The 19,185-nt window shown below is 34.1% G+C and overlaps 1 protein-coding gene across 1 annotated transcript; it reads left to right on the top strand.

Moving 5' to 3' along the window:
* Nucleotides 1-5,397: 5,397 nt before the first annotated feature.
* On the top strand, nt 5,398-18,900 carry LOC133334985 (phospholipid-transporting ATPase ABCA3-like). Its single transcript, XM_061543295.1, has 12 exons — nt 5,398-5,612; nt 5,955-6,543; nt 6,610-6,753; nt 7,046-8,326; nt 9,454-9,784; nt 9,844-10,381; nt 16,304-16,650; nt 16,709-17,059; nt 17,130-17,280; nt 17,342-17,518; nt 17,841-18,635; nt 18,705-18,900. Exons 1-12 carry the CDS (start codon nt 5,398-5,400, stop codon nt 18,898-18,900), a joined length of 5,115 nt encoding a protein of 1,704 aa, XP_061399279.1.
* The last annotated feature ends 285 nt before the right edge of the window (nt 18,901-19,185 follow it).

Consider the following 19,185-nt stretch of genomic DNA (forward strand, 5'->3'; position numbering starts at 1 on the left):
AGGGTATAAATACAAATGGTATCCCAAATAACCCACCAACACTACTTAAGATTAACCAATTTTTAAAATTGTAATTGTTTGTTGGGAAGCTAGTAGAACGAGTGGACTGCAATGTCCCATCTTCGGACATGATCTAGGCTTATTAAAAATAATCGATTTTATAAAATTAATTTTCAGTAAAATATTGAAAAATTTGTGGGAGAAGTACTAATAATGTTGTTTAATTTATTGAATTTTACAGAAAATCGAGTTGCGGCTGCCGTTGTGCTAGTGGTGGCGATGAATAGCCAAAATCTAAGGGCCAGTCAATTATACCCAAAGTCAATTAATTACAAAATAACTTATGAACTGCCAGTACAATACAATTGAAATTCACTGGAGTCGTTTTGAATTCTACAAAAAAAAGATAACCGCGATGTTGAAAACTTATGTGTACTGTGTGTAGTTTGTAAACAAGTAAAAAAGTTGTTAAGTTCGGCCCGGCCGAACTTTTTATACCCTCCATCATGAGGTTGATAATGAAATTAATGGGGGCTTCTACGAGAAGTCTCATGTTATGATAGAACCTTGAACATACCGAAAAATACTTGAGAAAAATACGATTGAAATTCTCGAAATTTCTAATGGCGGCTTTAATACAAGGCAGATCAATATTGATACTTTTTGGTAGTGAGATTTGACAGCCAATGAGAATACAAAACATCAAATGACAGCCAATTTGGTTGAAAATGTGTCCAAAATTCTCAAAATAACAACTTGGACCAATACGAGTATTAATCATTTTTAGTGGGGAGATGTGGTGATAAATTTATGAGAACCCAAAATACAAAACAAAATCCCCTTATTGGGGGTACCATATTATAGAATATACCCTTAAATGTGAGTTAGTAGTAAACATTTTTAGTACGGAAATGTGCTATACAATGGGGTCTCGAAATACAAAACTGCAGCCAAGGTGGTTGCAAAATATGTCCAAAATCCTTGAAATACCTAATGCTGGGGTTTACTTTTATATAGTGGCTACCCAGAAACATGGGACAATTTTATTAATTTATGGCACCCAAAATACAAAATTACAGCCGAGTTTGTCGCAAAACGTGTCCAAAATACCGAAGGGGTACCATTATATATATGGTGGCTACCCTGAAATTTGGGTCAATATTAAAAATGTTTCGTTCGTATATGTGTTATTCAATGAGAACCCAAAATACCAAATCACAGCCAATTCGATGGAAAACGTTTTCAAAATATCGAATATTGGGGAGTGCCGTTATATGGGTGCTACCCTGAATCTTGGGTCAATATTAATAATTTTTGATGTGGTGTCTACCCTGAAACTTGGGTAATATTAATTATTTTTTTTTTGGAAATGAGAAACCAAAATACAGTCAATTTTGTTGGAAAACTTGTCCAAAATCTCCAAAATACGGAATACTGGGAGTTATCGTTATATAGTGACTGCCATGAAACTTGGATCAATATTATTTTTGGTATTGATATGTGTTATTCAATGAGAATCCAAAATACCAAATAACAGCCAGTTCGGTTGAAAAACGTTTCCAAAATCCCCAAAATACCGAATATTGGGGAGTGCCGTTATATAGGGTCTACACCAAAACGTGGATATATGCCATTTGCAATACTAAACATCTTTGGATTATTAGCAATGTCTCTATTGTTAATTTAACAGACGGACAGGTAGACTAATATGCGTCAATCGACATATAATTTTATTCTGATCTAGAATATATTTATTTTGTGGGGTTTTCGGTGAATATTTCGAGGTGTTGCAAACGGAATGACAAATTTAATACACACTCCACCTTATGATGGAGGATATAAGAAACAAGTATTAAAAGACAATTAAAAATATTTTTGCTTAAAAAAATAGAAACATAGAAATAAATATGATTAGAGAATTTTAATTTAATTCCATATTATTTATTTTTTAAATACTTTACACTGTCTCAAATAATAAAAAACTGAATTACTTTAAGAAATTCCTAATCCAATTTTCATTTATATTTTCATCGGAATTTTTTAAAGTATGGCATTAAATATATGACATGACATTGTTCCTTTAAAATATACATATACATATTTATTCGCAATATCTCAATTACCAAGGGATTTATTTTATATAAATATATACATATTTTGTCAAATTGTAACAATTTGAAGCAAATATAAATATATTTTGTCAAATTAAAAAAAAGCTTGGACTTTATTTTTGTGATTTTGACTAACTAAATTATTGACTATGTCCAAATAAAAGAAAATTCTTATTAAATTAAAAATAAATGTCAAAGTGTTTATATGTGTTATAACCCATCCCAAAATGGCATTCCAGTGATGATTCATTATGACGTCAAGCTACATCACACCATATAATTCATATTACATCATAAATTATAAATTATAAACAATTATACAAATAATACCATATTCATAATCACATATCGCATAATCATACGATCAATTATGATGCACATATATATTCATATTACACATACATAATAACCCATTTATAATCAATAAATAATTAGTTCTATTCTGACAAGAAAACTATTCGCACGTATTTTTATTGAGGGGGCGTCAGGATAAACTCAGAACAAATTAAAATTGTCTTTACAAAAAAAAAAAAAAAAAATAATAATAATAATAATAAATAAATGAAATAAAAAAATAAACAAAAAAATAAATAAATAATTAATTCTTTCAATAAGGATTAAAACTTATATGTGTTGGCATCAATTATACCAGAGATAAACAAATTAGCTTGGTCAATGGAACGTATACATGTTGTCATAAATTATACGTATTTTGTATTAAAACTAATTGCCCCATTAAAACTCGTCCGTCCGTCCGTCTGTCTGTCCATGTTAAATTGTGAACAAAGTACAGGTCGCATTTATGATCCGAATTGGATGAAATTTGGCACAGCTCAATTGGGAAAAATCGGTCCAGATTTAGATATAGCTTCCATATATATTTTCGTCCGATTTTATATAAATGGTGTACCAAAGTCCTTATATATCTTTCGATTTGCATGAAATTTGGCATAGCGTAATGAATTAGCTTAAGAATGATGTGTGTTAAGTTTCCTGAAAATCGGTTCATATTTAGATATAGCCCTCATATATATTTTCGTCCGATTTTATGTAAATGGTGTACCAAAGTCCCTATATATCTTTCAATTTGCACGAAATTTGGCATAGCGTAATGAATTAGCTCTAGAATGATGTGTGTTAAGATTCCTAAAAATCGGTCCAGATTTAGATATAGCTCCCATATATATTTTCGTCCGATTTAATGTATATGTTGTATCAAAGTCCCTATATATCTTTCGATTTGCATGAAATTTGGCACAGTGAACTAAATTAAGTTTAGAATGATGTGTGTTAAGTTTTCAGAAAATCGGTCCAGATTTAGATATAGCTTCCATATATATTTTCGTCCGATTTTATATAAATGGTGTACCAAAGTCCTTATATATCTTTCGATTTGCATGAAATTTGGCATAGCGTAATGAATAAGCTCTAGAATGATGTGTGTTAAGTTTCCTGGAAATCGGTCCAGATTTAGATATATCCCCTAATATGTTTTCGTCCGATTTTATGTAAATGGTGTACCAAAGTCCCTAGATATCATTTGCTTTGTACGAAATTTGGCATAGCGTAATGAATTAAGCCTAGAATGATGTACGTTAAATTTCCTGAAAATCGGTCCAGATTTAGATATAGCTCCCATATATATATATATATATATATATATTTTCGTTCGATTTAATTTAAATGGTGTCGTCCGATTTTACACAAAATAGCTCCCATATATATTTTCGTCCGATTTAATGTAAATGGTGTCGTCCAATTTTACACAAAATTGACACAGACTTTTCACAACGTACTGGAGTTAGAATAACCTAGAAGTTGGTTTTAAATGCTTTACCATGGTCGGTCCAATCGACACAAAATTTTGCTCTACGTATGAAGTTAGTATAACATAACTTGTGGCAAGTTTAGTTCAGAGCGGATTAGATTTTGATATAGCATATATATATATATATATATATATATATATGCTCCTTTAAAAATTCGACGTCTTTTAGGTTTCATCTGTTGGATATACCGAAAGTGGTGAAGGGTATCATATAATCGGCCCCGTCCGACTTTACTACTTTCCTTACTGATTGAAAATATAATTTCAGTCATTGAAAATTTTGTTTTTCAATACATGTAAACATTTTCTGATCAATTAAAAATATTGTCATCCATATTTCAATTGGCACAGATGGAAATAAAGCCCTTGCGTATTTGGGTAATACGGACGTCCATGGTACAATTATAAAAGGTAACAGCAAATCCCAGCTGATTTGATTCCAACGTAATGCTAGTGTCAATATGAATTTGACAAATTATGTTTTTAAAAATCACCCAATAGGAAAATTGGGAACGCATACAATTTGAAATTGTCCTTTATCAAATATGCTCCCGTATTCAATTTACTCAATCTGCCTGCTGGGAAAGTTTGAGAAAGCAAATCTTTCTTCATTGAATAACTCGCAATTCCCTGCATTTTCATATGTGTTACACATATAAGTGGCAATTGTTCAATCATAGGAAAAACGTGGAAGCGATAGAAATATAAATTTGATAGATTTTCATTCATGTTTTTCAAATTTTATTTTGAGGATTCGAAAATATTTCATTTTCAAAATAAATATAATTTATTTGTTTGTTTACATTTTTCTGTCAAATGACGTTGACACTAGTATAACTTACAAAAACAAATTTCCATGTGGTTGTTGTATCGTTTGTTGTACAACAACACTTGCTGTTACCTTCTATTATTATACCATGACGGACGTCTAACAAACCCTATAAATGAGAGAAGGTGAGTATTTTTGTACGTAGCGCAATAAATTAGGTACGACCCTAAAATAGAGACCTTGAACACATCAAATATTAAGATGACATTTTTCAACATTGACAAAACATATTTCAAATTTTGTGTTTTATTATTAAATTTTATTATTGTCATTGTTTGTATAGAAGTGCACGTTTTTCGATAAATGAAAAATGGTTTCATTCATTTTCGCCGTTTTTAATTTGTACACATTTAGGTAAAGTCCCTGCAGGCGCTCCACAAACCATATAAAGGTGAGAAGGTGGGTATTATAGCACACCACGTATTAAATTAGGTTTGATCCTATATTTCCTAATTTATTTATCATAATTATTTGTGTGTCTTCTTTCCTTTTCTTTTCAGGTATAACCTACATTAAACTACTAATCAGAAATTCCCAACTTAAGAACCCCGCACAAAGAGATTCTCGCATCCCCACCGCCCCAAAAGAAAATCTCTCGTTTTCCATGCTACATGACCGTTTTCCACAAAATGACACAACGTATCGGAAATTGGGAAAAATTCAAATTGTTAACGTGGAAAAATTGGCGACTAGAATGGCATCACAAAATTCAACTTTTGATCGAAATATTGGCGCCAGTGGTATTTGCATTGCTGATGGTGTTGTTGCGAATGCTGGTTGTGGCCAAATCGAAAGATCTTCTCACATTTCCACCACAAAATATCGATAATATTAATTTATTCAGGTAACTATTTAAATAATAATAACAACATTAAAAATTATTTATTTAAAAGAAAAAAACATTGAATTATTTTGAATTTAAAAAATCTCCTGCAAATTTTGTCTTTTAAAGGAAAGCTGCATCAATGCGTAATCTCTCAAAGACTGCCATAACCAAGGACAGGTAATCTTAATGTTAAACACATCAATATGGACTGTATATGTTTGTGATTTTTCCAACACTCGCACCCTCCTTTAAAGATTATTTTAATATCCAGTACATTCCCTCCGTTCTAATATACTTCTATTTAACTTACTGACTTATTTTGTTCACACACACACACACACACACCAAACAACTAAACAGTGAAGAAATGTTCTTTCTTGGATTTGCAAAACCGGTAATCTATTCACTGCACTATTCACCGAATAATCCCTACCTCACCAATATCGTTTGCGATGCTGCCAAGGGGCTCAGGTTAACGTGTGAAGGACACCCAGATGCGGCAGCATTAGAATTTGCCATGGTCTCCAATAACTATTTAGCCGGTGTACAATTCGATGATAGTTGGAGTAATTTAGCCGATTATCCACAAAAATTTGCCTTTTCTCTACGCTACCCAAGTGAATTGAGAACCGAAAGAGCAGGTTCGGGTAAGACTTGGTTAACAACGAAACTGTTCATGCCAATGGGTTCGAGTGGACCACGCAATCCAAAAGCACCAGATGGTGGTTTACCCGTGGGCTATATACGTGAATCGTTTCTGCCCGTTCAGCATGCCATTTCAATGGCCTATATAAAATTGGTAACACAACGAACAGATTTGCCTACGGTGACAATCCAACGATATCCCTATCCGGCATATATTTATGATCCCCTGCTGGAGGGTATGGCCTTTTTTGTGCCAATGATCATATTGTTGAGTTTTATTTATCCCTGTTTGAATATTGTTAGGGTAAGTAGGATGATTTGGGATCTTCTTTGAGGTCTATAAAATAAATTTTTACTCTTATTATTTCAGTACATTACTGCCGAAAAGGAGAAACAGCTGAAGGAAGTCATGAAAATCATAGGCCTGGATAATTGGCTACATTGGACCAGTTGGTTTTGTAAATACTTTATTTTGATGACTATTTCGGCTATACTCATTACGATTATCATGAAGGTTCGTATATTAAAAAACACAACAAATTGGTGATCTGATCTATATAAAGACCTGCGGTCTCTATACAGGCCATTTGGTCTATATAAAGATCTGTGGTCTCTATACAGACCAATTGTCTACAACAAATTGGTGATCTGACCAATTGGGCTATGTAAAGATCTGCTGTCTCTATAGAGACCAATTGGTCTGTATAAAGACCTGTGGTCTCTATACCCAGACCAATTTGTCGTTACAAAGATTTGTGGTCTCTTTGTGAAGACCTGCACTAATAAATCATTTTCATTATTTTCAGATTAAATGGTCAAATGGTGTTGCTGTGCTAACCTATGCCGATTGGTCTGTCGTGCTATTCTTCTTCCTCATCTATGTAATTGCGAGCATCTGCTTTAGCTTTATGGTGGCTACATTTTTCTCAAAAGCAAATACTGTAGCCGCTGTTATTGGTTTTATCTGGTTCATTACCTATTTGCCCTATTTGTTTATCTTCGAAACCTATGACAATTTGAGTTTGGACACTAAATTAGGTTGGTGTTTGATCTCAAATACGGCTTTGGGTTTAGGGTTAAAGCTAATAATGCTTTTTGAGGGTACGGGTGAGGGATTTCAATGGAGTAATCTCTTCAAACCGGTTAACATTGATGATGATTTGACCGTTGGCCATATCATCCTGATGATGTTGGCTTCTTGTGTGATATATATTGCAATATGTCTCTATGTGGAGCAGATATTCCCTGGCGAGTTTGGTGTTCCCAAGAAATGGAACTTCATTTTCTCACGCAGCTTTTGGGGTGGTGATCGTAAATCTATTAGCAACGAAGATGTACCCGGCGGCCATGTGAAGCGTAACAATCCCGATGCATTTGAACCAGAACCAGCTGGCAAACATATCGGTGTGCAAGTTAGAAACCTAAAGAAACGTTTCGGCGATAAACAGGCTGTGCGCGGTTTATCTGTCAATATGTATGAAGATGAAATAACTGTTCTTTTGGGACATAATGGTGCCGGCAAGACAACAACAATATCCATGCTGACGGGCATGTTCCCACCCACATCCGGCACGGCCATTATCAATGGCAATGATATTCGCACAAATATTGAAGGTGCTCGCATGTCTTTGGGCATCTGTCCGCAACACAACGTTCTCTTCGATGATCTGTCTGTGCGCGATCATTTGACATTCTTTAGTCGTTTGAAAGGTTTAAAGGGGGATGCCCTCACTCAGGAAGTAAATAAATATATTGGCATAATGGAATTGGAAGATAAGGCAAATGTGGCCTCCAGCAAGCTGTCGGGTGGTATGAAACGTAAGCTATCAGTTTGTTGTGCACTTACCGGCAATACGAAAGTGGTATTGTGTGATGAACCCTCATCGGGTATGGATCCATCGGCAAGACGTCGATTGTGGGATTTGCTGCAATCGGAAAAAATTGGACGCACCGTGCTGTTGACAACTCATTTTATGGACGAAGCAGATGTTTTGGGTGATCGTATTGCCATTATGTGTGACGGTGAATTAAAATGTCACGGCACCTCGTTTTTCTTGAAAAAGAAATTTGGTTCGGGTTATAAATTGGTAAGTAGTCAGTGGAAAGAAATAAAAAAAAAATAAAAAAAAAATGATTTCATTAGTAATTCCAGTTCAGTAAAAAAGACGACCATTAGGACACAGATTAATTGAATTTAGAGGATAAAAGTCCAACTGTTATATGAGAGTCAACTAGATATATTCCTGATAGATATCCATTTAGGTATGATAAACCGCCTATGATATGAAGTATGAAAAAGGCTGATCGATTATAAAATTGGATTCTTTATGTGAAGTCAAATACTAGAGGAGTTAGCTTCGGATCGAAATACAGCATTAGAGTTCCAATTTTATTAAATCAGCTAATTAAGGGTGGAATTATTTTGATTGGTTGCATTCATGTGCAGGAAGATGTTGTTAGAAGTCCGAAAAATATCTGAAAGGGTCATTAGGGATGTGAATAGTTAAGTAATTATTTCCTGAGGCCTGACTAGCATACTGGCAATTCCGATAAATATGATATGGGATCATAATATGAGGGAAGTACCGACGAGGAAACTACTGCTAGGTAGACCTAGAGTATAATGAGTCCATTAGACTATACTAGGAGAAATTATTTAAAAGTTCACCTTTTGTAGAAATATGTGATTAGAAGGCCTCATATTATTGGCTGAGGTCAATAGAGTTCTAATTACTATAGATAACATATGTTTCTAAGAGATCCAGTTTCCTGTCTTGAAAATGTCAGAATATGATATCCGGAGAGTTCAGCCTAAAATTGATGCTTCTTGAGAGTTTTGAATGGTATTGAAGAGAGGAATTCTTCTAGCGCTATGGTGGTTCTGAGAGGTCTAATGTATTGTGGTAATTTAGTAGAGGACAAAATAGTGTATCTGTGGGTCTAGAAATATTCCTTGTAATGATGTTCAAGGTCTTAATAAGGCTAGGACAAAATAGTGTATCTGTGGGTCTAGAATTATTCCTTGTAATGATGTTCAAGGTCTTAATAAGGCTAGGCAATTATAGGAGAAGGTTATTAAAATTCAACTTATTATGGATATTAGTAATTACGGGGACCGCCTCTGGTTGGCTGAGATCAGTGAAGTTCCGATAAATACAGGAAATCATACAAATATCAGACTATCAATATTATTTCTAAAATTAACCCTTTGCAGATCTGTGTAAAACGTGACGGTTGCAATACCGAAGAAGTAACAGCTCTACTGCAAAAATATATACCCAATATACAACCTGTTGCGGATATTGGTGCTGAACTGTCCTACGAACTACCCGATAAATATTCACATATTTTTGAAGAAATGTTTAGTGATTTGGAAAATAATTCCGATGATCTGAAAATAAATGGTTATGGTATTGGTATAACATCCCTTGAAGAGGTATTTATGAAGGTGGGCGCCGAGAGTGATACAAGAACAAATGGTGGACAAATTGCCAAAAGTGCTGCTCCCACTGCCTATCCTAAAGATGATGTTGAATCAAGAATATGTAAGTTATAGTATATAATGGATATAGCCTAAAATTAGATTTGTTCTCTCTTTTTTTAGCCGACAGTTTATTCTCGGAAAATAATCGCCTACTTAAGGGCGTACATTTACTACGCAACCAATGGGATGCCATGATCTTGAAAAAATTTCTCCATACATGGCGAAACAAATTAATGTTCATCATACGAAATGGGATGGCAATATTTTTTGTAGCTATGACATTTATCATCGCCCGAGCAGAGGGTACATTCAAGCCATTGGAACCGATGACAATGCGTTTGACTCAGTACCCTATGGCTGTTACAGTTTTAGATACAGCTGCCGATATTGTTCCGGGTTCGTTTTTGGACAAAATCTCCAGTGCTTATAAAAAGATAGCAACATCGTATGGCGACGATTATAAATTGGAATTGACCGGCAATAAAAATTTTATCGAATACATTTTGGATTTGGGTCGGCGCATACAAGTGAGAATTAATTCAAGATATTTGGCATCGGCATCGATACGAGGAAATAACAAAATTGTCGCATGGTTAAATAATCAGCCGCTGCATACGGCACCATTGACGGTGAATTTGGTGCACAATGCCATTATAAAGTAAGTTACAACCAACCGACTAAGAAAGGCACGCACTCCCAAGACATGAAGTGAGAATTTTTGTGAAGATATTTTTTTTTGTTCAGTAGTAGTGGTTATTGTCTTGTGAAAATTCTGAAATTAATTTCGTGGTGAAAACTTTGAATCCACAAGGAAAAAGAGACTATTTGGGGCTAACACTACACTCTTCTAGCGCTAAGATAACTTTCTGAGAGGTTCGATTTCAGGTTAGATAATGTCACTATACGCTACTGAAAGGATTTGCCTTCAAGGTGTGTGAGGTCTTTTAGGTCCTACTCTTAAACACTTTTAGGTTCGAATATAATAAGATCTGTTAGAGAGGTCAACCTAAAATTGATGGTTATTAACCCTTTCAGTGTTTTTGTCGAATATATTCGACATTTAAAATTACTGTCTTTCTTTGCGATTTTTCGGTTATCCTATGTACCGTTACAATTGATGTTTTTGTTTTTGCTGAAAGACAGACAAAACTGTCCGAGGGTTAAAATAAAAATTGCGTTTTTTTAAACTCTGTGCCTTTATATGATTTTAAATACAAAATTTTAGATTTTTTCCGACAAACATTTTTTTGACACTGAAAGGGTTAAGAAGTGCTGATAGTACCGAAGGAAGTTGGGATGGCTTCTAGCACTAAGAGGTGTTCTATTTTCTGATTTGAGTTTTCATAGACTAGTCCAGTATACGCTTTTAAGGCATATCAGTTCGTAAAAAAGTCGAATAACAGTAGTAATGACTGAGAGGTCAGCCTAGAACTATTTGTTTCTTGAGAGGTTTTCAGTACTGAAGAAAGTTCTGTGGAAATCTTCTATCACTAGGGTGTTTGTATGAGGTATTCTGGTTTCTAAGAAATGTCTGATTTCATTTTTGAACACCTTTTGGAAAGGTTTGCTAACCCATTAGAAGCTTTTAAGGTATAGAAACTTGCAGAAGAACCGGAGGAAGATCAACCCAAGAAGTAGGAGCTACTACTGAACGATAAGTCTAGAATGGTTGTTTCATTAGAGGTCATATTAGTATAGAAGCTGTTCTGTGGAATTCTGATTTCAGTTTTGAAAATGTCAAACGATGCTACTGAAAGGATGGACTAACCATTTTTTTGGTGGCGCGTGCTGAGTGCGATGTTGCTGAGTCCTGTTGGAATGCGGCCAAAATGTTTGCATGCCCAAGGATTTAATATAGCCTTCAGAATAATTTCGCGATAATATTTGGCATTTATTCTGATGCCACGATCGATTAATACGAGCGGAGAGCGACCATCGGCTGTTATGGCGGTTCACACAATCACCATGGCCAGGGCTTGAGTTCTGGTGGCCAACCGATGGTGCGCATTTTCAGCTGACCTCATGTTTTGTTTGTTTACAAACGTCTGGACATCGTATGGTTTCTCACCGGAGAAAACCAAATTCGACAGTTCACCATTTTCTATTTTTTTTCTGTTGCGGTGTAAATTCTTGCACTTTTTGGTATTTCAATGGCTTTACGCCGAGCTCATTCTCATTTCGAATGGAATATTGCGATATGTTCAGCTCACGAGCCATTTTTCGGCCACTGCGACGCGGGTTTCGATCGAGTCGCTTCTTTACTTTACGAACCATTTCTGCTGATGTTGCTGTTGTTGACGCTTGAATACCATCACGAATAACTTTTTTTTTTGGAAAATTCTCACAAAAATGCTTGTACGCTTGTAAACAATGTCACTGGAATAATTTTAACAGCTGTCGGATGAGTGGCTTAGAAATGACAGAAGTCTGAAGTTGGTTGCAGTGTTTTAATCTCTCCCTGTATGAGATCAGAATGTAATACGAGGTGCTTCTGAGAGGTCTACCAATAATTTGTGCTTCTGGGGAAGTCTGAAAAATATCGAAGGAAGTTCTGAGGAACTTTTCTAACACTTCAGTGGTAGAAAAGTGTATTGAAGTAAGTAGATGATAAAGTGATGGTCCAGAAAAATCTCTCTCTGGTTCATGGGAAACTCCAACTGAAATTCAAACAATCATTTCTTTACAAATTATATGTGGTTAATTTTCTGATTGTTAATTTCCAGAGAGATTTAACTATTGAGCTCCGATTTATACGATTCCTTTCGTGTACATTTGGAGCTATTAAAATATCAAAATATTATAGAAGAAATTCACTAAATACTACAAGATAATTGTTTAAGATGTTCGGCTAGGATATGTGACATTTTTTAGAGTGTAGATTACATGTTCAATAGTGACATGCCTTAGATGGAACTCTCTAGACTTTCAATTAGAACGATCGAACAGAGCACGGACTAATGCAATGTATGATCTTTTCAGATTATAGATTAAATGTCAGTGATTATGACTTACGGAGAATCTTTTCTAAATGGTTCAAATTTGTATAGAAGAATCTCCACAGGTTAAGACTCATAAGACGTATATTTTAGTTCTGAAGTCAAATTTATGGCTAAATATATCCGGATAATATACGAAGCGCTCACCAGATGTATTAATAATCACATTATAGATTGGATTAATTTGGACTATTACGGGGACCCCCCCCCATTCTCAGTGTCAACTTTTTTATATAATTTGAATATACGCTAATTAATAAATGTCCCTACAAAATTTCAAGTTAAAATGTCAAGAACTCTTGAAGATATAGCCGATTTATTGTGTTAGCATCAAGTGACGGCTGAAGGGCTGATCAAACTTTAAACGCGTTATTCTCTAAACATTTTTTTGTTATTCTCTAAACATTTCAACCCAATCGATTCCAAATTTTTACACCTTTCTTTGTGAGATTATAGCTATCGTATGAACTAGGATAAAGCCATTCGGTGAAGATCTTCCTTATTTTTTAACTTGGTTTTTGGTAAAAAATCGGCGATTTTCCTAAAATATTTTTTCAAAGGTCCGCCATTATGTTATTTTTAGAGCGAAGTCAATAATCCTAGTTCATACGAGAGCCAGACATGTACTCTTTCTAACAAAGGATTCCGATGTTCCAGTGAGGAGTTATCATGCCCGCCATTTTTTGTTAATTATTATTCGTCTCTTTTAATCTTCAATTAACATTTACCAGCCCATTGAAAATCTTAAAAAATTAAAACAAATTTCCCTTAAAAAAGAGCTAACTAGGCCACTTTACATTATGAATATCTCATAAGGGGTGGGATTTGGTTTTTTTTGATGATCCTATAAAGATATAATTTCTACTGTAATATATCCTTCACCATGAGGTGGGGTGTATATTGAATTTGTCATTCCGTTTGCAACACAGGATAAAATTCTATACCGATTTAGGCAAGTCCGTCTGTTGAAATAACGACAAAGCTTTTAAATTTTGTACTTATATTGCTATTAATCCTAGGATGTTTGGTGTTGTGTAAAAGCAATATATCGATCCATGTTATGGTATAGTCTCCATATAGTGGAACTCCCAAATATTCGGTAGTTTAGGGATTTTTGGCAACTTTTTTAACCGAATTGGCTGTAATTTCCATTAGGTATTAAATCTTCCTAGTGATGTTCAATATTGATCAATACGATAGCCCCTATATATAACAGTACCTCCCAAATATCGTTTTTTTTGGAGAATTTAGGTATGTTTTTCAACCGAATTGAAATCAAATTTGGTAGCTCTATCTACTAAACATTATCAATATTGCTCCACTTATAACGATAGCCTCAATATAAATTTATTGGATATTTCTCAATATTTTGGACTCGTGTTTTATCAGATTTGGATGTATCTTTTTCATTGTTTGCCAAATTGTCCATACCATAGTACAAATGCGATATATAGCATTTCCACATTAAATGAAACCTTTTACAAATTAAATGAACCCTTTTCCAAATTAAATGAAACCTTTTCCAAATTAAATGAAACCTTTTCCAAATTAAATGAAACCTTTTCCACTTGAAATGAAACCTTTTACAAATAGAATGAAACCTTTTCCAATTGAAATGAAACCTTTTACAAATAGAATGAAACTTTTTCCAAATTAAATGAAACCTTTATTCTTATCTAAGGAAATATAATATTTGCACTAATTTTAAACCAATATTTGAAAATTAAATCAAAGAATATTAACAAATTTAGTTGTATGGCTATGTAATTAACATAAATATCTTTAATTCGGTGTGATTTCATTTAATATATTTACTACATAAAACTAAATAAATAGTAATACAAACTGGGGTATTTCTTGACATTTTAATAAATAAATATTTAAGAACAGGAATTGAATACCCGGTCCTAAATGCGAAATACATATTTGACTTAATAAATTGTTGATGATAAGGTAACTGCTTATCTTAGTGAAGGGGTCCCCGACTTGCAGCTTGTGGGATTTTCAAAACCATGTCCATAACGTAGTTAGAACAATCTTGCTGAGTAAGCTTTTGAATACTTCGCTCGATTACATCAACAATGTTATGTTCCATTGAAACGTCACACAGCTCAGCTCTTGGACATAATTTTATTTTTGAAAATGCATTTTCGATTGGATTTAGCATTGGAGAATAAAGCGGTAAGAATTTAAGGTTGCATATTTTGGATTCGATCAAATTTTTATGTCATGTCGCTTGTGTATTTATAAAGATATCAAAAAAAAATTTCTATAAATAATTTAAATTCTGCATTGACACTGGAATTGATTGGTGGAGTGTGTATATAACATTTTGACCGTAGGCAACACAATGTGTGCTCTTGCTTGTCAACACATGATAAAATTCAATGAATATATTTTTCCGATTTAGTCAATTTTTGTCAAGCCTAATGTCTGTCATTATTTGAAATCACGACAGAGCTTTCAAATTTTGCACTTATATTGCTATTAATCCTAGGATTTTTGGTATTGTGGAAATGGAATATATCGGTCCATGTTATGATATAGCCTCCATATAATGGTACCCCAAATATTCGGTAGTTTAGGGATTTTTGGCAACTTTTTTAACCGAATTGGCTGTAATTTCCATTAGGTATTAAATCGTTTCATCACACAAATTCCAGTGTCAATGCAGACAGATTTAAATTATTTATAGAAATTTTTCAAAATTGATCAATTTGGAAAACGACGCTCAAATACACAAGCGACATGACATAAAAAATTTATCGAATCCAAAAGATGCAACCTTAAATTCTTACCGCCTTATTCTCCAATGCTAAATCCATCTCGAAAATGCATTTTCAAAAATAAAATTTTGCAAGAGCTGAGCTGTGTGACGTTTCAATGGAACATAACATTGTTGATGTAATCGAGCGAAGTATTCAAAAACTCGACAAGATTGTTTGGTTATGGACATGGTTTTATCTGCAAGTCGGGAACCCCTTCATTAAGATAAGCAGTTACCTTATCAAACAATTTATTAATCAAATATGTATTTGCATTTAGGACCGGGTATTCAATTCCTTAAATATTTATTTATTAAAATGTCGAAATAGCCTCAATATAAATAAAGATTAAATGGAATATTTATGTTAATTACATATATATTTGTTAATATTCTTTGATTTAATTTTGAAATATTGGTTTAAAATTAGTGCAAATATTATATTTCCTTAGATAAGAATAAAGGTTTCATTTAATTTGGAAAAAGTTTCATTCTATTTGTAAAAGGTTTCATTCTATTTGTAAAAGGTTTCATTTCAAGTGGAAAAGGTTTCATTTAATTTGGAAAAGGTTTCATTTAATTTGGAAAAGGTTTCATTTAATTTGGAAAAGGGTTCATTTAATTTGGAAAAGGGTTCATTTAATTTGTAAAAGGTTTCATTTAATGTGGAAATGCTATATATAAAGGTACTGAGCAATTATAGGTATTTTAAATGTTCACCCCATGGAGAAGGGTATATAATGTTCGGGCCGGTCAATCTTAACAATGTTTTTACTTGTTTATTTCTTCTCTCTCTCTCTCTTTCTTTACCCATTTGTAGAGCTGCCATGAATGATTCGTATGAAATAACCGTTACAAATGCTCCCCTACCCTATAGCACAAAAATGGTATTGAAACAATTGGATACTGGCAATAGTCTGGGTATTCAGTTATCAATGAATTTATGTTTCTGTTTGGCTTTTGTGAGTGCTTTCTATATTTTGTTCCCGATCAAGGAACGTGAATCACGTTCCAAGTTATTGCAATTTGTGGGCGGTATTAATGTGTGGATATTCTGGATATCACAATTCCTATGGGATATTATGACATTTACGCTGACAGCGTTGATTGTGGTCTGTACGATAGCATGTTTCCAGGAAGATGGCTTTGTGGGATTTTCCGATTTGGGTGAGTAAGGTTTTGACAAAGAGGAAATGTAAATTTACTATTTTTTTTCTTATTATAGCCCGTTATTTCTTGGTCATATTTATATTCGGATTATCTGTGCTACCATTTACATACCTGATTTCATTGTTCTGCTCGGAGCCATCTACCGGGTTTGGCAGAACTGCATGTATAAACATAATCTGTGGCGTGGCTCTGTTTATTGTTGTGACTGTCATGTCAATTGAGGTTTTTGATACCAAGGACACGGCCGACCTGTTGGCATGGATCTTTCGAGTATTTCCTCACTTCTCCTTGGCCATGGCTCTTAATAAGCTATATGCTAATGTGGCCTCACGAAAGGTTTGCAGTTATCAGGTTATTGCCAGCCTACCCGATGACCTGCGTTGTGAATTAGTACCGATATGTTGCCGTAAGTACTTCATAAATTGTTATTTATTTTAAACAAGTCATTAACGTTGCATTTTATTTTGTCCTCTCAGATACCACTCCCTATTTCGATTGGGAAGAACCTGGTATTTTACCAGAAATTGTTTATTTACTTGCCACCTTCGTGGTGTCCTCTATGATATTAATTGGCCTTGAATATGGCATTTTGAATGAGTTAATCTACAAATGGAAACAAAGGAATTTGTAGGTATTGAGTAAAAATATAGTTTTTTTTTCAATTCTTAATTTTTTAAAAATTTTACAGCAAACCCACACCCCCTGCGGAAGATGCCAATCGTGATGATGATGTTGAATCGGAGAAGAAGAAAATTCTCAAAATGTCTCAATCGGAATTACAAAGCCAAAATTTGGTATTGAATCGTGTTACGAAATATTATGATCGTTTTTTGGCTGTTAATCAAATTTCGCTGTGTGTTAAACCGTAAGTTTCAACATTATTGCAGAAAAGTACACCTAGATCGACCTGAAAAACGATCGCTGACAAATATTTTTTTAAAGTACATGCCAGCTAAACCAAGTAAAAGCTTGAAAAATATTCATTTAAAAAATGGATGGTCCTTGAAAAAATATTCGTTAAAAAAATTCACGCCTTGTTTGGATGATCCTTGAAAAATATTTGTATAAAAAATCTACGATTCTTATTCCAAAAGAAATGTTCTTTAAAAACACATGCCCCTCATTCCGAATAACTCATACCCATTTCATTTGTTCTTATTAATTTCTTTTTTCCTTCCATTTTCCAGAGCTGAATGTTTTGGTTTGCTGGGTGTAAATGGTGCCGGTAAAACGACCACCTTCAAAATGATGACCGGTGACGAACGCATCACCAGCGGCACAGCCTATGTTAAGGGTTTGAATTTGGCTGCAGATGTCACCAAGATATACAAAGAAATTGGCTATTGTCCACAATTCGATGCTCTGCTTGACGACTTGACGGGTCGTGAAACTTTACGGATATTCTGCCTACTACGTGGCGTACGACGTGATCGCATCGAACACATTTCCCAAGAATTGGCAAAATCATTTGGTTTTATAAAACATTTAGATAAAAAGACGAAAGCCTATAGTGGTGGTAACAAACGTAAATTAAGTACGGCGTTGGCTGTTATTGGCAGTCCGTCGGTTATCTATTTGGATGAACCCACCAGCGGTATGGATCCGGCAGCCAGACGGCAGTTGTGGAATATGGTTTGTCGTATTCGTGATTCGGGTAAATCGATTATTCTCACATCACACAGTATGGAAGAATGTGAGGCATTGTGTACCCGCCTGGCCATTATGGTTAATGGTGAATACAAGTGTATTGGTTCGACACAACATTTGAAGAATAAATTCTCCAAGGGTTTAATTTTGAAGATTAAAGTTAAACGCAACTTCGTTGCTGAGAAAACGAAAAAGTTTTTAATTTTTAAAATTTTATTAAAAAGCAGAAATAGGGTCAGCTTGACCATTGAAAATAACGCAGCTCAAATTCGTGGACAAGCCATTGATACGGTGAAGAGTTTCATTGAAACCGAATTTCCTCAAGCCATTTTACAGTAAACCTTTATATAAGTTTTTTTTTTGTGTTGTCATAATTTAATTGTATTTTTGTTCTTCCTCCTTAGGGAAAATTTCCAAGGTATTCTTACCTTCTACATTCCATTGTCCAGTATTAAATGGTCGCAAATATTCGGCCTTATAGAAAAAAATCGCGATCGTTTAAAAATCGAAGATTATTCAATATCACAGACAACATTGGAAGAGATTTTCTTAGAGTTCGCCAAATATCAACGTGAAGATAGCCGTCAGACAAAAAAGTGAGCATGATGTTTTTTTTTAGCTTTGGTAACACACGCATACTACTCTGTACACGACCGAAAACACAGAAATCCGCACACACACAACACATAGTTTGACAGATGACGAATTTCGAAATCACGAAATAGATAGCCCTTTGAAATTGAAACGATAAGATAATTAAAAATATATTTTAAAGTGCGTATAAGTGTTGGCGTCAATTATGCGTCCCACAGACCAAAGTGCGTATAAGTGTTGACGTCAATTATACGTACCGCACAATAACCAAACAAATAATAATATGTTTAA

Source organism: Musca vetustissima, unplaced genomic scaffold (genome assembly GCF_032173495.1).
Source record: "Musca vetustissima isolate MV318-11 ecotype Yass unplaced genomic scaffold, APGP_CSIRO_Mvet_v1 utg69259, whole genome shotgun sequence".
Classification (NCBI taxonomy): domain Eukaryota; kingdom Metazoa; phylum Arthropoda; class Insecta; order Diptera; family Muscidae; genus Musca; species Musca vetustissima.